Source organism: Rhinatrema bivittatum, chromosome 13, assembly GCF_901001135.1.
Source record: "Rhinatrema bivittatum chromosome 13, aRhiBiv1.1, whole genome shotgun sequence".
NCBI classification, from domain to species: Eukaryota; Metazoa; Chordata; class Amphibia; order Gymnophiona; family Rhinatrematidae; genus Rhinatrema; species Rhinatrema bivittatum.
The window spans coordinates 33113027-33135207 of NC_042627.1; the positions used below are offsets into that span (position 1 = coordinate 33113027).

Sequence of the window (22181 nt, forward strand, 5' to 3'; positions counted from 1 at the left end):
GGCTTATGCAAAATAGGCGCACCGGCGCGCGAGGGCCCCGCGTGCGTAAATCCGGAAGGATTTACGCGCGCAGGGCTTTTAAAATCCGCCCCTTAGGGAATAGCCACTGCTATTAATTGCATCTGTAGCATGGGATCTTCTTAGTGTTTGGGTAATTGCCAGGTTCTTGTGGCTTGGTCTGGCCTCTGTTGGAAACAGGATGCTGGGCTTGATGGACCCTTGGTCTGACCCAGCATGGCAATTTCTTGTTCTTTTGTTCTTACCTATCTTTTACAGGTGCATTGTCACCGATACCTTGTAGGCCACCCTAACAGATATCAGATATGATCACTCACAGAGTCTGTGCATGTTTTTGTACAAAGAAGAACACTCTATATTGTACTGCTTCCTTCGGTTTTTGCAATCAAATGTATAGCGCTGCATTTTTAACATTAAATTTTAATTGCCAAAAGCTAGACCATTCATCAGACTTCACTAGATCCATCTTTATGTATTCCACAGCCTGCAGGGTGTCTACCCTGTTAAAGATTTTGGTATCATTTGCAAAAAGGCAAACCTTTCTCCAACAGCCCATACACAATATCGCTGATGTAAGTGTTGAAGAGAACTGGAATGAAGACCAATCCTTGAGGCACACCTCTGAAAATCCCCTCCATTTACCATTATCTTTTGTCGCCTCCCACTCAGTTTCAAACCCAATCAATCACGTTAGGGCCCATTTCTAGGGCACTCTGTTTTTAAATTGTTTATGCAGAACCATGTCAAAACTCTTGCTGAAATCTTAGGACACTGAATCAAGTGCTCTCCCTGATCTAACTCTCTCGCCACCCAATCAAAGAATTGATTAGATTCATTTTTTTTTAAATTTTTTATTTAGAATTTTCATACGTATAACCACCATATTGCAGTATACAAAATGAACAGTAAAATAGCAAAAAAAAGGAAATATAATCTATATTGTAATAATATCATAAGATAATGTCAAGTCCATAAATGGAGGGACAGAAGACAGGATTGGCAATATTCAAAATTGACATCGGATTATCTCCAATCATATATGAATAGATTAAGAAAAGCCCTAAGTACAGCTTTATCAAGAAACCTTGTCAACTACATAGGATCATAGAAAATAAACTTGTTCCCTTGGTATATCACTACACTTTTTCAGATACATAAAAAAAGAAAAAGATGACCCCCAAACCCAAAACTTGAGATCTTAACTGCAAAAAAGATTTCCTCTGTAAAGATCTGGAAAAACACTCACTTTCCTGTCTAAGGAGGAAAGATTGATCCCTAAAGAAAAGTTTCAAAACCAAATTCCTATCCATTTTCAAAACAAAGGTGAAAGGACCCCCAGGTAACCATCCTGGGAGTGCCATGCAATATTTAAATTAGGGGTCACATTAGCCAGAAGGTGCTAGGGTCACTTGCATGCCCCTAGCGCCTCCTTGAGAATGGGAGCCCATGAGCTGTCAGTGTTCTGTCAGTTAGGAAACAGCTGCCAAATTTATCGGCGTCCATTTTCCTAATTTGCGCACAGCCAGGGCTTCAGGAAATGAGCGCTTGTTAATTGTCCATTTACTAAACCTGAACACGGGCGCTTTTTTTTTATTTTTTAGTTTTTTTAAAGATTTGTTCTCCTATTTAATATTGCAACAATGTTGTTGTTAAGTTGTTAAGTTGTGGATAAGTGCAAGGTGATGCATATAGGGAAAAATAACCCATGCTATAATTACACAATGTTGGGTTCCATATTAGGTGCTACAACCCAAGAAAGAGATCTAGGTGTCATAGTGGATAACACATTGAAATTGTCGGTACAGTGTGCTGCGGCAGTCAAAAAAGCAAACGTTGGGAATTATTAGAAAGAGAATGGTGAATAAAACCGAAAATGTCATAATGCCTCTGTATCGCTCCATGGTGAGACCGCACCTTGAATATTGTGTACAATTCTGGTCGCCGCATCTCAAAAAAGATATAATTGCGATGGAGAAGGTACAGAGAAGGGTTACCAAAATGATAAGGGGAATGGAACAACTCCCCTATGAGGAAAGACTAAAGAGGTTAGGACTTTTCAGCTTGGAGAAGAGATGACTGAGGGGGGATATGATAAAGGTGTTTAAAATCATGAGAGGTCTAGAACGGGTAGATGTAAATCGGTTATTTACTCTTTCGGATAGTAGAAAGACTAGGGGGCACTCCATGAAGTTAGCATGGGGCACATTTAAAACTAATCGGAGAAAGTTCTTTTTTACTCAACGCACAATTAAACTCTGGAATTTGTTGCCAGAGGATGTGGTTAGTGCAGTTAGTATAGCTGTGTTTAAAAAAGGATTGGATAAGTTCTTGGAGGAGAAGTCCATTACCTGCTATTAAGTTCACTTAGAGAATAGCCACTGCCATTAGCAATGGTTACATGGAATAGACTTAGTTTTTGGGTACTTGCCAGGTTCTTATGGCCTGGATTGGCCACTGTTGGAAACAGGATGCTGGGCTTGATGGACCCTTGGTCTGACCCAGTATGGCATTTTCTTATGTTCTTATGTAAGTAGGAGGATGTACTTTTCGGAGCGCAAAAAATGTGCGTCTTAGACTTTTTTTGCATTCAGAGTGAATAGCTAATAGCCTAATTCACATGCATTTGCATATGATGACACTATTAGTTTTGCCCCACATTGGACACCCATTGTGGAGGTGCTAATCCTTTTATTGCATAAGGGGATTAGGCAGCGCCTAAACAACTCGCTTCCACTGCCAGTTAAACAGTGTACTCGGCTGAGCGCACTGTATTGCATCAGCCCCAGAGTCTTTCTAGCTGCTATATCTTCTTGAGAATTTGAGTAACACTGATTCATCTAATCTATAGAAGAAACCAGTAAATCAATACCACCTTTTTAAACACCAGACAGTTGATTCTGAGAGGAGATATAATAAACTTTGGGGTAGATTTTATAATGTGCACGTGCGCATCTATGTGCACGTGCTACCCGGCATGCACAATGGACGTGCCGATTTTATAACATGTGCACCACAGCGTGCATGTTATAAAATGCATGGGCAGCGCAAACAGATATGCCGGATTTTATAATCCATGTGCAAATGTGCAGCAATGCATTCTGGCCTTTCCCAGTTTCCTCCCCCCCTCCCTCTTCCCTTCTCCTCCCCATCCCCTAACACTACCTTTTTAGGGATTTTTTCTTTGTTTTACAACTTACTTCAGGGCCCGACCTGAAGTAAGTTGCGCGCGCCAGTCTTCGGAACAACATTCAATGCTGCTGTCCCAGCCCGCCCTCTGCCCCATACAGAACACAGCTCTACCCATCCTTTCCAGGCAGCTCTGCCCTTGTACACATACCGGGTTTTAGGTGCGTGGCCAGGCCCCTTCAAAAATTTGCTCAGCACGCTCAAGGCCCAGCGATGCACGTAAAGCCCAGATTTTATGCAGAGGTTCGCTCAAATAAATTTAAACTCCTCTTTGGAAGACATAACTTATGCATGTACCTTTACATCTATAGGGGTCAATATTTATTTAACTCACAATTTATCCAGCTAGGTTTCAATTCCCCCCACCTTCCTTATCTGGCTAAACTCAATTATCCAGATAAAATTTAGCTGGATTACATAGAGGAGTTCTGGGGGCATTCTGGGGCAGAGTTAAGATAGCCGGCTAAGGGCCTGATTCATCAAGGAGTTTTCTCATATTTATCTGACTAATTCTAGTCCTGCCATAGAATAGTCCTAAAGATAGTCGGCTACGTTCAGTAGTGCAGCAGCACCATTGAATATCCCTCCAAAGTTAGCCAGATAACTTTCTCTGGCTAACTTTGCAATCCAGCCAGTGACTGAATATTTCCCCTCTACTTTCTAAATTTACAAAATATGCATGCAAGTGCCAACTCCACCCGTTGGACACCTCTGCTTAGTTTGTATAAATGTACTTGTGAAACTGGGTTACACGATCACTTTTATATAATCAGAGCCTGGCCAAATATGTAAGTCATTTAGGTGCATAAAACCAAGATTTATGCAAGTAAATGGCTTTGAAATGTATCCCCTTAAAGTTCACCTTGCTTAATAAACTTCTCCTTGCACAAATGTTCTCACACATGGATAATGGGAGTGAATTTGGTTCTGTCAATCTCAATTAGATTTTCAAAAACCAAATTATTACCCAGCTTATTGCAGAATATTCATAGAAAAAAAAAGTTTTACCTTATAGGGGTATCCAACTGTGGTCCACAATGCCACAAACAGGTCAGGTTCTCAGGATATTCACAATGAATATGCATGAGGTCTGTTTGTGGGTCTTGAGGACTGGAGTTGGCCATCCCTGTTACAGAAGGTCTAAGAGCATTCGGCTATGAAATTTGCTAAGGGATAATGAGGATCATGTAATGAAAATGTGATGCTGGGCAGGAGCCAGACAAAAAAGCTGTGCATAGGAAATTAGTCTTTCCTGATACTGGATATTATTCAGCTTTCTTCCACCCTAATGTGATTAATTCAGTTCTTTCTTCTGCTTCTAAATTTTAGTAGTATATTTTTAAAAACGCCACATGAAAAAGCTTATACCTATTAAGTTATTATAATCAAGAAAAAGCAACCTGAACTTTAATTGGATTTTAGATTTCATTACCTGCTTTTCCTAATTCCAAGCTCAAGGCAAGTTACAATTCAGGTACTCCTAGATACTTCCCTATCCAAGTGGATTTACAATCTAAGTTGTACCTGAGGGAATGGAGGATGAAGTGACTTGCCCAAGGTCAAAAGGCACATCTGTGAGAGAAGCAGAATTCAAACCTTCAGCCTGCTGCTCTAACCAGTAGGCTATACTGCTGCTAATATAGCATTTCCTTTTTATAATTGCAAACGATGGAAAAAGTATTACGGTTCTTTTTCATAAAGAGCTTTGTGTCTCAGATACTCCTCCAGGCACTGAATGGCGTAATCATCCACAGTAGGATCAAACTTATTGGCAAACAGATGATGCTGCTGGAGCATCCAGTGGAGATCTCCAGCTCCATTAATACAGATTGACCGACGAAAAATACCTGTGCACGAAGGATAAGCAGCCCCTTTATCTACATTTCCATCAAGTCCATCCCATTTCATCAACCTTGCAATTGCATTCATGTCTGAGAGTTCATACTTATCATGGTATGGAGAAGATCCAGGTACTCTGGGCATTCGATTTATTGTTGCCCACAGTTGTTCTTCTGGTATGAGGGTATCCTTTATCCATTCTATTAGTTTCTGCACGTCAGGATTTTCTAAGACATATGTCACAAATTCTCTTGTGACCACAAAGTAAGCACTTCCAGTAAACACTGGAGAACTGATTGGTGGTGGACCTTTCATAATATTAGTTCTCTGAATAGTTGTATCTGTTTTATAAGAAAACTGCCAGCGGACTGTTTTATGTTTTGGTGGCTTTTCAGACTCCAGACTGTTTTTGCCATTCAGTACCTTCAGGGCTCTGACTATCTCAGCATTAGTCTTTATTGGTAAGTCGGTGCCACAAGTGTTTAAAAGATATCTCCAGGGCACTTTACTTTTTAGCAGATCTTCCATGCAGTTCAGATCAGCTTTAAGCCTAAACCAGGATGTGTAAACTACTTTTTCTAGTTTAGATGCCAAAAATACATTTTCAAAACAGGAAATAATGGCTCTCACAGCCTCTTTATAACTCTCAGGAGATTTTTCATCCACGTGGACACAGTATATATTCTGAGGGTTATAAATTGCTCTTAAAAGTCTTTCAAACATTTCAATTTGTTCATGGATGACCATGGAATATGCGATGGGAAAATTCTCTTCCTCTTTACTGAGTGGAATAGGAATAAACCTCCTGATTTTCTTGTAAAGGTTACAATCTTTAGTAAACTTCAAGTAGTCCATTTCATTTGCAGGCAACCTCTTATTCTTAGCATTTGATTGGTGCAAAAGTGCCCTTTTCACTTCTTGCTGATCTCCTTTTATAATTTTGGAGCAATTAATCTCACCTCTGGAAGGTAATTGCATTGCAGTGAAGAACTGAGTTTTATTGTAGCTACTCCGTAGATTATTTTCTTTATTTTGTAATTCAACCTGATCACTGCGTTGAAAAATATATTTTAGCATTGCGACAGAAAACAAAAGGAGTCCAAAATACAAAAAATGGAGAGGCCATTTCCTGCAAAGTTGGCTCCAAATCATTTTTAAATGCAGATGGTTTATCAGTTTTTGTTTTGTATTTATTGTAGGTAATTTTACTCTAATCCACTCCTTATATATTGCACTGGAACACTGGAAACCACATGGGTCTAGGTACTGCAGTCATCATCATACCAAGATTAGGAAAATAAGACCTTTTTGGCAAACTACAAGTTGCTGGTAACTTTCTTCAGCAATATCTTCCACCATTTAGCACTGTTCTCCCTATAACTGTGATCATATCTATATCACAAGGCAATGAAGTCAGACAAGGGAGCATAAGCTTTCTCTTAGAATATCCAACCAAAATGTTCAGTCTTCTACAGCACTATAAAGCAGCAATTATAAAGAACCATTTGAACCTTTTTGTTCCATGGATGATGAATTATTTTTACTCTTTGTTACAGAATTTTAGAATAAAGAATGGTGAGCTAGCTTCAGTACAGGTCATCCATATACAAATGTCTGACTTCACCTGGAGAAAGTCAGATTCCCTCAGCTTTGTTCTGGAGCAGACAAAATGACTTTTTTTGGCTCTGCTTGGCAGTGTCGTCCAGTGTAGAACTGTGTTGCCTGTTTCAATTCTGCATACAGAAAAAGGAAACAGAACTGCCAGTCAATAGAATCGTAAACTATACTGAAATATCTATTTCATTGCAATAAATTATCTCATGTTAACACTGTATGCTAATGATTTACCTATGGGCTATAAAAAAAAGATTAAGCACTGCAAAAGTGATTAATGTTGCTACTGCATTGAGCTTTGGTCATAGAAAGTTTTCTATGCTGTCCCCTTTTTGCTCCCTCTGCACAAAGTAATTTCTACCAAATTTCAAAAACTGTGAAACAGAAAGCAGTAGCCTGCAGTGATCATCTCACTTGTGCCCAGACCCCAGAATATATAATGCTACCTGATCTCTTTTTCCAGAAACCTTCCTGACCTCACAAAAGAAACACTATCCCAAAATGTTGTTCAATGTTGTTGAAGGATTAACACAATACAGCAACACTTAAGAAATAACTAAAATATGGATTAAATCCTAGCAGTTTCCTAATACCCTGGTAAAAAAAAAAAAAAAATAAAAGGAAAAAGATTTCTGAGAATTTCATAAGTCTCAGTTGCTTATATGTAGATATTTTCTGCATGACTCTTCATGATAGGATGAACTCTTGGTTATATTGACTATATTTAGGACCTTCATTTTCAGTTTAGTTTATTTTTACTGTAAATTTATCAGTTAATTATAACAAACAAAAAATGGGATAAAATATGTGGAAAAAAGAATCTTTCAAATAAAGCAAGCAAATGTGCAGAAAATTATTCAATGTCCACACATCATTTTAAGTGAAAGAATTATATTTTTGAACGTCCTGTGGAGTTGCCATCACAAAAATATAATTCTTTCACTTAAAATGATGTGTGGACATTGAATAATTTTCTGCACATTTGCTTGCGTTATTTGATTGGTTTGCATGCAGTAGTGCTCCCTTCTTGTTTTTTGAAAAAAGAATCTTTCCATTGCATTAGGAAACGTTTCTTCCTCTTTGCTCAGTGAAGTGGGAATAAAGTTTCTATTTGTTTGCCATGGAGTTTTGTCTGCCTGACTATTCAGAGATGATGTGGCTTGCTGCTGGGGACTGCCCTGACCTTAACTTACCACTACAGAGAAGTCCCAGGGCCGCGTGACGGCCCAGGCTTGGAAACCCGACCCCTCCCGACCTTGCAATGGAGGACGTGCCGGAGGGGAGGGGAAGAGCGACACGCGATGCACACTCAACCCCTAACCCCCTCCGCACACGATCGCGCAGTGATGTCATGGGCCGGGAATGGACGCGCAGTAATGACATTGCCGGCATGATTTAAATGACCAGCACACGCTTGCTGGCCCTTCTCCCCTCCCTGGCTGGCGCATTTCCCACCCACTCTACCGAAGGCGAGGTTAACGCCTCTGCATGTTAGCATCGATGAAGTCAAGTGCTTCTTGTTCTTTTAAATTTACTCTTATGTTTATATGGCGCAGTTAGTAAAGTTATGTTAGTTGGAGTTATGTTAATAATGTACATCGATTACATCGTCGCAGATATTTATGCGGGTGAATGAGCCGGTAGGTGACCTTGTCGTCCCGGGTGGGGCCCCCCTGCTTGGAAATCACGCGGAGGGCCGAGCAAAAGGGGCTGCCTTGCTAGGAAACACGGTTGGCAGCCCAGAGGGGCACCGGTTTGGTGCCGGGAGTGTATTTGTCTCGCACAAGGGTTGATTAATCTGTTAATAACAATAAAGATGGGACCTTCTTCATCCACTTAATTTTGTACGAGTAATAATTTCTTTAACTCAGGGTGACATCGGGGGGGGGGAAATAGCCCGAGGCATCTGTGCCGGGTCTGCGCGTCATAATTTCTGCTGCCTTTTCCTCCCTGCATTTAACTGATCCCCTGCAAGTGGGCAGAATCTGCTCCACTACTATACAAAACAAAATTTCCCATCTGCTGAGATAATGAGACCAACTGCAGCAGGAGAAAGAGAACTGTGGGGTTTTCTGTAGCCCAGAGCATGCTCAACCCACAAATAAAATAAACCCCCAAAGCATCAAGAAATCATCTACTGTGGAAGCAGGAGAAAGCTAGGACTGCAAAATTTTATCAGTTGGTAATAGCAGCACTGCTGCTGAGAGAATTGAAGCCAGCATTTCTCACCTGTACTGCTGTTTCACTGTTTCTGCCGAGTTGGAGGAGCATCTGTCTGCTAGTTCCAGAGATTCATTCTTGGAGCTGCTGAAGTGAAGCAGTCAGGAGTCGGATTTAAAAGAAGAAAGACTGCAACTCAGGACTCAGACTTGCTAGGGAAACAAGCCCTACTTTTGTGCTAAGGAGCAGGTACTTACTCAAATGTTTTCCTTTTAAAGAGGCAGCTCGTAATATGACCAGCAGCAGCAGCAACTATTTGGAGCTTCTCTTAAAGTGGCAGCACTAAATTTATTCAGGAGCCCATTGAAGAGGCTCTCTGTCTGAATATCCTTGTTATAGAGCCCAATGATATCCTCAAGGTCCCCATTCCATCAAACCGATAGAAGAGTCAGAAGATGACCCCTTCACTAGAAAGGTGAAAAAATATTCTGGAAACTTGAGCTGGGATCATGTTAAAAAAGCGGGCACTGATTGTTCAGCACCTGCTTTCTGCACATAATTATTGCATTGGCCCCTTTCTGTGTTATTTGGTCATGTGTTTTCTTCCAGGTACAGCATGCGGGAGACTTGTTCCCAGGATCCTGTGTCCAGGTTGAGGTTCCATGTGAGTGGAGACAGTAGAGATTAAACTGGACTTAAGAGCTGGATACTACACTATATTTACCACGTTGTATCTGTGGACCCTTGGGCTGAGGCAGGATTGGCTTTACCTGCAGGGAGGAGCCCTGCAAGTTTCCACCATCGGCAGGCAGACCCAAGTGAAGCAGAGACCAGTCAGGATCTTTACCTATACCAGCCCACATTCCCTCTGGGTTGACCCTATGGGTGCTGGAGTCAGCAGCACAGCTGGGGTCTCTGCTGAAGACCCATGGTAAGCTGGGTTGTAGGCAGGTGGCAATCAGTCATATCCAAGGTCCATGCAATGCTCAGAGGCAGACAGTGGTCATTTGTATCTAAGATCCAGGCAATGGTCAGAAGCAGGCAGTGGTTAGTTGAATTCAAGGTCCAGGCAATGGTCAGAGGCAGGCTGCAGTCATGCGTATCTGAGATCCAGGCCAAGGTCAAACCACGTATCTATCTGAGGGTGGAGAAGAGGGATGTGTGTGGGGGGGGGGGCCAGGTAAGAGACAAGAACAGGTGAGCAATATGGATGGATGCTGTGCCTGCCTGTCCGTCCAGGCTTTACGTCCCTACGAGGCTTGACCTCTATCCTCGAATGCTGTGCCTACCTGTCTGTCCAGGCTTTATGTCCCTATGAGGGCTTGACCTCTATCCTCGAATGCTGTGCCACTGCCTGTCCATCCAGGCCTTACATCCCTACAAGCGCTTGACCTCTATCCTCTAATGCTGTGCCTGCCTGTACGTCCAGGCTTTATGTCCCTACAAAGGCTTGACCTCTATCCTCAAATGCTGTGCCTGCCTGTCCATCCAGGCTTTATGTCGCTCTGAGGGCTTGACTTCTATCCTCGAATGCTGTGCCTACCTGTTTGTCCAGGCCTTATGTTCCTAAAAGGGATTGACCTCTATCCTCGAATGCTGTGCCACTGACTGTCCATCAAGGCCTTATGTCCCTAAAAGGGCTTGACCTCTAATGCTATGCCTGTCTGTCCAGGCCTTACGTCCCTACATGGGCTTGACCTCTATCCTCGAATGCTGTGCCTGCCTGTCCGTCCAGGCTTTACATCTCTACAAGGCTTGACCTCTATCCTCGAATACTGTGCTTGTCCATCCAGGCCTTACGTCCCTACAAGGGTTTGACCTCTAATGCTGTGCCTGTTCATCCAGGAGCTCTTTCCTGCTCAAAGGAAAGGGAATTCTCCCCAGTGTAGCTGGCATATCTCTTAGTACCTGTTTACCCATGTTGAACCGCTGTTCACATGGCACCCTGCTCCACATCGCCATGCTTTGAAGGCTTGTGCTCCACTCTAGGGGCCAACCCATTCCGGGGAGCCCTTTCCTGCTCAAAGGAAAGGGAACTCTCCCCGGGGTAGCCGGCCAGCCTATCTTTAGTACCTGTTGAACCGCTGTTCATATGGCACCCTCCTCCGCCTCGACCTTGAAAATGCTCGTTTGTATATCTGCTAACTCCACCAGATTTTAAAAGACCAGCAAGAGCTCACTAGACACCAATGGAAACACCCCACTCTAGGAGCAAACCCATTCTAGGGAACCCTTTCCTACGCAAAGGAAAGGGAACTCTCCCCGGTGCCAGCCTGTCTTGCCCCTATCTAAACCACAGGGACCTGACTACCTCCGCTCTGCCAGCCTGTCTTGCCCCATCAGCTTTCTGCCACTCTGCCTTGCTGCCATATACCAGATGACTCACTCAACTCCTTGTGATATTCTTGCCACTATCATGGGTCCTCAGTGTGTTGGTGCTGGTCTTTCTGCTTGCTATGTTCCCCCTTCATTGTGCTGTAGGATGTTGATGCCACTTGTCTTGCCACTTTGCCTGTCATGCTGCCTTCAAGGGTTCATGCATCTGTTATTGGTGCTCACTTTTGAAGCTGTGATGTGTTTTTGACACACTCGCTGCTGCTTTGCACCTCTTTTAAAGCACTCTTGCCACTCCTAGTACCCCTTTGCCCCTTTAAAGTGCCTTAGGCTATTCATGCCACTTTGGTGCCACTTTGCCACAGTCTAAGTACCTTGGAGCTCTTTTCTCGTTCTGATGATTGCTCCCCAGACGTTTCATCAAAATTGATAAGAAAACTCCAATTCTGCAGCCAAAAATAGGCTGCAAATACTTCCCCCATTGACTTTAATGGGAAATCGGAAAATGAATAAAACTAATCAACGAATTGGTTTTCCCCCTATAAAATGAATGCAACGAATTTGGGTCCTGGTGAAACAAAAACAGAATTGAAACAAATTTTTTCCTTCTGCACATCCCTAACAGAAAGTGCCCTTTATAGGGCTAGCTGTGTGAGATGATCAGAAGGCACCACAGAGCTTTTCCTGCCACTGGCCCCCTAAATAGGATTACGTTAGGTGTGCATGCCTAAGGGGAAGCATGGCTGGTAGTGACTAGTAGCATTCTACCACACACAGGTCAATCCAGTAACGAGCGGTAGGAAGAGCGGCGTTAGTGCCCAGCGCACCCGCGGTTGCCGCATGCACAGTGCAGCTCACCTACCGCTCGATCCTGTATGTAAATAGCTTGCTAATGCAAGCTGCGTCTAAGAAGCGTCTGTGAAGCGTTAGGCCCGCGCAACCCGTTTTACTGTATAGGGCGCTATACAGCGCCTATACAGTAACCTGGGTGCGCAGGCCTAACACTTCACGGACACGCTGGTATCTGTCATTTCAAATGTCATTTCAAATGACATTTGAAATGACAGGTACCAGGAAGTGGACAGTTCTCCAATACTCGGGATTGTCAACCCTCTCTCCCCTCCTCCCAAAGCAACAAAAGCGAAAAAAAAAGTTGCAAGAGAGAGAGGGGAGAGAGGACGGGCAATCCTACGCTCGGGATTGCCAGTCCCTCTCCCCTCCTCCCGAGGCAAGGTGCGAAAAGCAGCCTTGCTTCGGGAGGAGGGGAGAGAGGACTGGCAGTGTGAAGTGACCAAGCGACTTACTTTTTTTGCAGCCCTCCGGAGGAGACGGACATCGGCGAGGATGACCGCGGCTCCCCTGCCTCCAGCTGCCCGCGAAGATGGACGTCACGTCTTGAGCGGCCATCAGCAGAAACGGATCGCTGCTCCCGGCGAAGATGGACGCCTGCACGGGGGAAAGCGGCCCCTGTGCGTGCAATTGGCCGCTCAAGACGTGACGTCACGACGTTTGGCGTCACGGCATGTGACTTCACGTCTTGAGCGGCCAATTGCACGCACAGGGGCCGCTTTCCCCCGTGCAAGCGTCCATCTTCGCCGGGAGGCAGGGGAGGGGAGCCGCGATCCGTTTCTGCTGATGGCCGCTCAAGACATGACGTCCATCTTCCTGAGCAGCTGGAGGCAGGAGAGGGGAGCCGCGGTCGTTTTCGTCAATGTCCGGATGGGGGGCTGCAAAAAGTAAGTCGCTTTATACTGCCAGTCCTCTCCCCCCTCCTCCCGGAGCAAGGCTGCTTTTCGCGCCTGCCTCGGGAGGAGGGGAGGGAGGACTGGCAATCCCGAGCGTAGGATTGCCCGTCCTCTCCCCTCTCTCTCTTGCTATTTTATTTTTCGCTTTTTTTTTTTTTGCTTCGGGAGGAGGGGAGAGGACTGGGGCTGCCCCGGAGACCGGCACCCAGGGCAGGAGAGCGGGGGCTGGGGGAAAGTTTGCCGCCTACCCTGCCTCTAACGCAGGGGTAGGGGTAGGCGGTAAGTTAGCAGGTTAAACGCGCGGCAAAACGGCAGGGTAAAAAAGGGATAGTCGGGGCGCGCGTTACTGGATGGTAGGGAATAGCTAATTCGCTCGTTTACATGCAATATACATGCCATGTGCGGAAGGGTTGCCCGGGGATTTTAGGACGTGGTAGGAGTAGGTTAAAGGGGATTGGGGATCGCAGGAAGTGCTAACGCGGCCGGAAAGTGAGTAAACGCGGGTTAGGAGCGGGGAAAACGCGGCCGCACTTTACTGGATAGACCTGACAGTTTGCCAGCAGCATCTCACTGCATGGGGAGCTGCCGGAGTTGGGTTGCGACACATCGAAAGCTAGCATAGACTGGCCAGAGAGCTGACTGCAGTGGTTTGTGGGAGCAGCCCATGGACTGCCAAACGTAGCATACCACCTGTAGGTTAAAGATATTTGATACATGAATGTGACAGTACCATATACCTGAACTCCATTTTCTTTAACATTTATTTTTCATGTTGGATATGATAGTAGATGTAATGGTAAAAATGGGGTGGATTTTTTGGGGTAATTCAGTTGATAACAAATATTTTTCAAAATATCATACTATGAAAATGCATAAAACTTTGGAAAAAATGGTTTCCAAACTGACAATGGTCTAGAATCCTTTTGTCATTCACTAACACAATTTTTCTTTTCGGTGTATGGTGAGAACTGGTTGGGTTATGCATTCCTACCAGCAGATGAAGATGGAACAAACTGACATCACAGTATATATATCCTTGCAGTTACATCAGCCTTCCAGTATTCTCCATCTCCAGCAGATGGTGGATGTGCATCTCCCCACTGGGGACTGCTTCATTTTAAAGTAAAGGAAAATTAAGGAAAAAATTTGTCCTGCTCTCCTGCAGTGATACTAAATGGTCCTTCCCCCCATTGAAAATCCCTGAGATGATGTCCGTGGTCCCTCAGATGTGTGCCTTGGTCCGGTAGCTGGTTTCGCCAGTGTGGACTTAGTTGCTTGAGCAGCTGAAAGGCAGTGGATCTAGGAAGCCAAGCGCGGTGGTGTCGGCACATACCCTCTTCTCCCACAGCCGGAGATTGTCTCTGTGCTCAGCCAGGTAAGGCTGAGGGAGCACTGGATGGCCAGCGCCATCTTTAAAAATGGTGTGGGCCATCCAGTGCTCCTACCATGTGACAGGGGCCAGCCAATGGCACTGATACCCTGTCACATGGTAAGGGCAAAGGGCCATCGGCGCCATTTTGATTAGTGGCAGCCGAGATCGCTCCCGGGACCCCCACTGGACCACCAGGTACCTGTAAAATGTTTTTCGGGGGGTCGAGAGGGTGGGGGAAGCTAAGGGATTAGTTTTAAAGGGTCGGGGTGGGTTTAGGGGTTATTTTTGTGTGCTGTTTTTCCCGCCCTCCCCAAAACGATAAGAGAACCCCCATGAACAATATCGTGGGATTTTCCTATTGTTTCAGGGGAGCCCCCGATTTCTGACGATTTTGAAAATATCATCTGATATTTTCAATCGTCCGAAGCCCAATTCACATCCCTACTTGTCATATAGAAACATAGAAACATAGAAATGACGGCAGAAGAAGACCAAATGGCTCATCCAGTCTGCCCAGTAAGCTTTGCACTTTTTATTTTTTTTTCTCATACTTCTGTTAGTCTTGGCTCTTAGTAACCTTTTGGTTCTATTTCCCTTCCACCCCCACCATTAATGTAGAGAGCAGTGTTGGAACTGCATCTAAGTGAATATCTATCTTAATTAGTTAGGGGTAGTAACCGCCGCAATAAGCAAGCTACTCCCATGCTTATTTGTTTACCCAGACTATGTAATTCAGTCCTTGTTAGTTGTTGTCTGTATATAGATCCACTTTTCTTCATTCCCCTTGCCATTGAAGGAGAGAGCTATGCTGGATAGAGATGTGAATCGGAACCGGAATCGGTTTGGATTCCGGTTCCGATTCACATCGTGTTTTTTTTTTCGTCCGGCCCAATCGCGGTTTTGTTTATCGGCTGTGCTCGAGCCAATAAACAAAAAACCTACCCCGACCCTTTAAAACTAAGCCCTTAGCTTCTCCCACCCTCCCGACCCCCAAAAAACATTTTACAGGTACCTGGTGGTCCAGTGGGAGTCCCAGGAGCGATCTCCTGCTCTTGGGCCATCGGCTGCCACTAATAAAAATGGCGCCGATGGCCTTTGCCCTTACCATGTGACAGGGTATCCGTGCCATTGGCCGGCCCCCTGTCACATGGAGGGAGCACTGGATGGCCGGCGCCATCTTTAAAAATGGTGCGGACCATCCAGTGCTCCTACCATGTGACAGGGGCCGGCCAATGGCACAGATACCCTGTGCCATTGGCCGGCCCCTGTCCCGCCCTCCCCCAAAACGATAAGAGAAACCCCACGAACAATATCATGGGGTTTTCCTATCGTTTTGGGGGAGCCCCTGATTTCTGATGATTTTGAAAATATCGTACGATATTTTCAATCGTCCGAAGCCTGATTCACATCCCTAATGCTGGATATGCGTGACTCATCGGTCTTTCTCCCCTGCCGTTGAAGCAGAGAGCTATGCTGGATATGCGTGAAGTATCGGTCTTTCTCTCCTGCCATTGAAGCAGAGAGCTATGCTGGGTATGCCTGAAGTGTCGGTCTTTCTCCCCTGCCGTTGAAGCAGAGAGCTATGCTGGGTATGCGTGAAGCATCGGTCTTTCTCCCCTGCCGTTGAAGCAGAGAGCTATGCTGGGTATGTATTGAAAGCTAAGTATCAGGCTTATTTGGTTTGGGGTAGTAACTGCCGTAACAAGCAAGCTACTCCCTGCTTTTTGTGAATGCAAATCTTTTTCCACATTTCCTCTTGCCGTTGAAGCTTAGAGCATTGTTGGAGTCGCATTAACCGTGTGTATGTTTATTGAATAAGGCATCTCAGCCAGGAATGCCTGCTAATTTGTGCCAACACTGTTTGGAGGTTCAGGAAGACTTGTCTTTCTCTGATTTCACCAAGCCCGGTTCTTCTAAGCCGGATGTAAATTTAGGTAAATACGATTCAGGTGGGGCTCATGATTTTGGTTCCTCAGCAGGGGAAGGCAGCTCAATAAGAACACCTCAGGTACCTCCCGGTCTGGATGCTTCTACTTTTTCATGGGTAGAATTTTTTCCAGGGTTTGTAATCCTTTCTTCAGGCACTGTCCTCAGCCCTGTCCTATGCTCCTAGAGCAGAGGCGCAGGTGGAAACCTTGCCAGGATCTTTTTTGGGCGCCAGAGCACTCTTAGAGTGGCAGCCAATCCTGCCTCTCTTGAGGATGGTGAACTTCCCCTTGGATTAGAACCATATAGAACTATGTTGTGGATCTTTCATAGGCCAGCTCTGATTCCCAGACCTTGAAAATGCTTGGAGTTCCTGGGGCAGATTCAGTGTCTGAGCAAAAGAGAAATCCCATATTGGTTTCCTTGCATAAAGCTACTAGTTTTTTCCCCATGATGGAAGCCATTCAAGAATTAATTAATCTTGAGTGGGGCACCCCAGAGACTAGTTTCAAAGGGAGTCAGATTTTGGAAGGCCCATACCCCTCTAGATCCAGGGGTAAGAGAGCTCTTAAGTTTTCCCAAGGTGGATGCACTTGTGTGTGCAATCTCCAAGCGGATCATTGTTAAGAACATAAGATATGCCATACTGGGTCAGACCAAGGGTCCATCAAGCCCAGCTTCCTGTGTCCAACAATGGCCAATTCCAAGTCACAAGTACCTAAATATTAAATGAATAGATCCCACACTGAATGTGCTGGAGGCTGACTGTTTGGATGTGAGGAGGTAATTTTAGTTTGTAGCCAACTATTCTGTATTTGGCGTGATTGAGGCAAGCTGAAGTATTCTGCTAGTGCATAGAGGTCTGTAGCAGTCTTGTTCATTGTGTTTTCCCAACAGGAGGTATATTTGTGTTGTACATCTTGGTGCAGTCTTTGCAGTACTGCCCTTTCATAGGTAGTAGGGATTAGGGGTGTGCATTCGTTTTGAACTTAAATGTAAAACGCTTTTTTTTTTTTTAACTTAAAAAAGTGATGAGGCGAAAACGATCGGATTTCCAACTTATTCAACATAGCTATGTTGAATACGTTGGAAATCGCGATTGTTGATCCAAAATAAAAATTTAAACCCCTCACCTTCCTTAATCCCCCCCCCAAAGACTTACCACAACTCCCTGGTGGTCCAGCGAGGAGTCAGGACGCCATTTCTGCCATTTCTGAACTCCTTTGCGAGGAGCACGTGACGTCGGCGCCACGTCGGAGTGACGCGGCGTCATGTGATTCCCCGCAGGTTCGCTCCGGGACCCTCGTTCGACCCAAAAGGAACTTTTGGCCAGCTTGGGGGGGGCCTCCTGACACTGATAACTCTGGGGTAATCTCCAGGGCAGTTATGGAACCAGCTTCTGCCTTCTTGGCAGAGGCAGGCTTTGATTTGGTCCACACTTCAGCCAGAGGGGTGGCTTTGATAGTAGCAGCCAGGCAGCAGTTGTGGTTGAGAAGTTGGTTGGCTGCTGCAACCTCCAAGGCTAACCTCACCAAATTGCCCTTTAATTCCTCACTTTTGTTTGGTAACAAACTGAAGCTTTTCTGGGCCTGGGTCTCTGGTTCTGGTGTGTGTAACTTTATATTAGAAAAAACACAGGCTGTCTTAGATGTTTTGCAGAGGAGCAAGTCAGCTGCTGCTGACCTGCAGCTGGGAAGGAATGAGGTCTGCCTGGCTTAATTAGTGCTGTCTGCTCTCCATAGACAGAGCGCTGCAAAAGGAAGCCAAAGGTCCACTACTAATCGGGTTTGTGACAGTTTTTTCAGGTAAGGATTTTAAATTCCCTTAATAAAAGGTTTTCTCTAGAGTTTTCTTAATTCAGGTGCAGATTTGTTTCTCTCCAATTGCTGGATTTACCTTACTATGCACAAGACTCCCTTTCATATTGTAACAATGTTTTACCCTATCCATTTGTTTGAAAGCTATTGTCATTTACATTTTCTGTTTAAGTAACAGAATTCTGGTAGATTATGCGTACATGCTCACCAACTCTAGCAGTGTTTAGGGTAATTTTTTTATTATTTGGAATGCCAAGTATAGATACTGGTTTATAACAGAACTGGAAGAGGGAGGCATACAGCAGGGTAAGGGCAGAGGGAAACTAAACAAGCAGACCAATAAACCCAAGACTTCACTGGGTGAAAACTAGGTGAAAAACAGGCAGCAAATTAAAGGTAGAAACATTTTCTCTTACTATCTATAAATGCAGACATTCTGAATCACTTAGAAAATACACATTCCACGGAGGCCGAAGGAGATTGTTTATTGTGATTACAAAACTTACTTTAACAGATGATTAAGATATGAATCTGTGTTCATACCATCCAATACTTGGATGTGTCATTCGGGATTTTTTTTTATTTGACAGTCAGAAGGAACTCATAGCATACATATTCTGAATTACTAGAAAAAGCTCTGAAGATATAATTCTGTAAATAACTGAAATATGCAATAAAAATAACTGAATTCTGTGAAATTAAATATTGCTCTAATTAATAACACTACATAATAAACTTTGTTGGAAACAGGATGCTGGGCTTGATGGACCCTTGGTCTGACCCAGTATGGCATGTTCTTATATTCTTATGCTCAGGGGATGATGCAAAAAGCTAAACATTAAAACTGTGTGCTGAAATTCAGTGCACAGTTTCTTAATGCACAAGCTATTGTTTTTTAACTCCAGATGCATTGGGAGCTAAAAAAAAAAAAGCACACAAACTAGAAAATGTGCACAAAGAAAAGGATTAACGCACAGCAAAACATGATTTCTGCACATAACTCATAGTTTATGTGCACAAATCATGTCTTCCACCTAGGAAGTATAACTTACAGGCCGATTCAGAGAAACGCGCGGGAGAGCTGGCGAGCGCCCGCTCTCCCGGTGCGCGCTCAGGCCACTCTCCTGGGCGCGCGATTCAGGAGGGTGGCCTATGCAAATTAGGGCCCGCAGTAAAAGGAGGCGCTAGGGACACTAGCGCATCCCTAGCGCCTCCTTTTTGACAGGAGCAGCGGCTCTCAGCGGGTTTGACAGCCGACGCTCAATTTTGCCGTCATTCGTTCTCAAACCCACTGACAGCCATGGGTTCGGAAAATGGACACCGGCATAATTGAGCGTCCAACTTCTGACCCGCGGGCCGATTTTTTTTTTTTTTTTTTCTAATTTTTACTTTTTTTTTTTCTTCTGGGGCCTCCGACTTACTATCGCCATGATTTTAAGTCGGAGGGTATACAGAAAAATAGTTTTTACTGCTTTTCTGTGCACTTCCCCGGCGCAAGCAGAAATTAATGCCAGCCTTTGGGCAGGCATTAATTTCTGAAAGTAAAATGTGCGGCTTGCCTGCACATTTTACTTTCTGTATCACGCAGGAATAGCTAATAGGGCCATCAACATGCATTTGCATGTTGCGGGCGCTATTAGTTTTGGGGGGGTTGGACGCACGTTTTCGATGCGCTATTACCATTTACTGAATAAGGGGTAAAGCTAGCGTGTTGAAAACGTGCGTTCAAATGCGGGTTAACAGTACTGTATCGGCCTGTTAGTGTGCACAAAAATGCTTTATGCATGGAATACATGATTTGTGCACATAATCTTATGTGTTTTGCACATAGGGAGGATAATTTTCAAGCAACTGTACACAGCAACATATATAGGCTTAGACGATCATGCACAGAATTATGATAGTATTTCAAAACCCATGCATATCAGATTACATGCGTGTTATAAAATATGCATCTCTCTACCCACTTGTGTACAAATACTCACTTTCAATGCATTGAACAAGCAAGCTTTTTCTACCTATATTAAAAATATACACCTATATTTTATTTTTATTTATTTATTTATATTAATATTCCTCTTTTCGCACTTTTTCAGTGCTTCAAAGTGGATTATATTCAGGTGCTGTAGGTATTTCCCTATCCCCAGAGGGCTTACAATCTAAGGGGGAAATAAAGTGTGATTTACTTGCCCCCATCCTGTGTTCCAAAAACACCTACATTGTGCCCTTAAACGTGGTTGAAATTTGCATGATTTGTTAGTCTGCTCTGACCTAAGTGAGACATCTCGTTCAGTCTCCCCTTATGTCAGGCATGCACTGTTTTGCCGATGTAAGACCTGACAGCACTCTCTAACCTTCACACACCCGGTATCAAATAAATCATTTCTACTAGGATTGTTCCACCACAAGGATTGGTTACATTATTATATGCCCTTGTTCTTAGTTATATGTCGAGAAAACCTCACTTGGTATCCGGACATAAATCTCTGAAAACTGTTCCTATTTATGGCTATAAAGAGAAAATTCACCACTCGTTAAATACTAGCAAGATGCTCAACACACCATCAAAGACCTATGTTTTTTTTGTGGTTGAAGTCTGTCATCCCTTCCCCCCCAAGGGGGGGAGGGGCGACTTTTCCTGCTGCTTAATACAATGTGAGCAGAGATGGATCCATATTTTGGATATCGTATCCCCACAGGGAGTCAACCTGAATATTTACTAGTCACTCTTTTTTTGGCATACTCTCATAGCGGTTATGTAATTGTGACATGGTACCACTTGCCCCGCCTCTGACCTCCTGCACATCAATGCTGCCCATGCCATACTTAGGTGGCCTTTACTCAGACAATGGATTATCAGAGTATTACATGAAATTCTGGGTTTTTGCTCGCATATGTCATTATATGGGCGGTTCCTTTTAAATTACTGTTGCTTGACTGATAGGGTATGTCACATGACCACCTTTTTTGCTCCATTTGCTGTTTGAATATATATCAATTGTGTATTCTGAAGCAGAAGTTACTGTTCCGATATGTCTCCTAAGCTGTAAGCCTTTACAGTAATGGTAAGCTAAGCCTTTTCGCACTTACTTTCTAGCTTTAGTTGTTCTCTATCTTACCAATGTTAATTCCACCTGATATTTTACCTTTGTTTTCTTTTTATAGATTTAGATAGCTAAATTTGACTTGTGTAAGACAATTGGAGTTCGGGTAAGCCGATATTCTATTATGAAACATGATCCATGTCTGGGGACCTATGACTGTATTAAAGTTTTGGCGGCTCTGCCTACACTTCATAAGAATTACTTTAATAAATATCTACAATCTTCTAAAATGTGGTGGATATTTTAAACTGTTTATCCCTTCCTCTATCTGATTGATGATTTACCTTTGATGGCTGGTGCATCACCATTCTCTGTTTATGTGTCAGATTTTAGTGGGGGCATGGCTACTGCGGCTCACGTTGTTCAGATGTCTATGATTATAAACATTGGGAGGATAACTTTCAAACAGCTGTGGGTGCCCACATATGTGTGTGTAGATGGATGTTTGAAAATCTACTCCTGTATTTTATAACCTGTATGTATATGAAATATGCAGATTATAAAATATGTGCAAATGTGCCTTGCAACATGCGTGTGCATGTAAAAAAAATCCTACGAGAATACATATTGCACTTATCCAGACAAGTTCCAATTTATCCAGCTAAGTCAGATAGCCTGATAAATAGTGCTTTTTAAACTTATCCAGCTATCTGATTTAGCCAGATAAGTGGCGCTTTGCTGCTTCATAGCTGGATAAATCAGAACTTATCTGGATAAATGCCACTTTCATAACTTATCTGGCAAAGCCACTACTTAGCTGAATAAATTAGAATTTAATCAGATAAGTGATGCACAACTGCTATTCCCATATATTTTTTTAAATTATTTATTTTATTGATTTTCATTTATTACACAAAAGCAATAATATCATAAAATAAGCAGACCTGAAATTACACAATCGTTTCTTATAGAAATATATTCAACTCATCACATTCATTATCATTACTGCATTTACTTTATATAATCAATAGTAACTAAGTACTTGCAATAATAAGAAATAATAGAGGCATGAAAACCCAGGGGAGATTGCTATGTAATTTCACAAAATGTACAGAAAAGGCTTAAC

The 22181-nt window shown here is 43.6% G+C and overlaps 1 protein-coding gene across 1 annotated transcript; it reads right to left on the reverse strand.

Moving 5' to 3' along the window:
- Positions 1-2529: 2529 nt before the first annotated feature.
- LOC115075366 (beta-1,3-galactosyl-O-glycosyl-glycoprotein beta-1,6-N-acetylglucosaminyltransferase 3-like) lies at positions 2530-9081 on the reverse strand. The gene is made up of 2 exons (XM_029575685.1): positions 8887-9081; positions 2530-6776 (listed from the first exon to the last, which is right to left on the reverse strand). Exon 2 carries the CDS (start codon positions 6193-6195, stop codon positions 4885-4887), a length of 1311 nt encoding a protein of 436 aa, XP_029431545.1. The 5' UTR covers positions 6196-6776; positions 8887-9081; the 3' UTR covers positions 2530-4884.
- Positions 9082-22181: the final 13100 nt, after the last annotated feature.

What these genes read in the sequence shown, in the direction of transcription:
- LOC115075366 (XM_029575685.1), bottom strand. Translation starts at nt 6,195, where the DNA reads ATGATTTGGAGCCAACTTTGCAGGAAATGGCCTCTCCATTTTTTGTAT.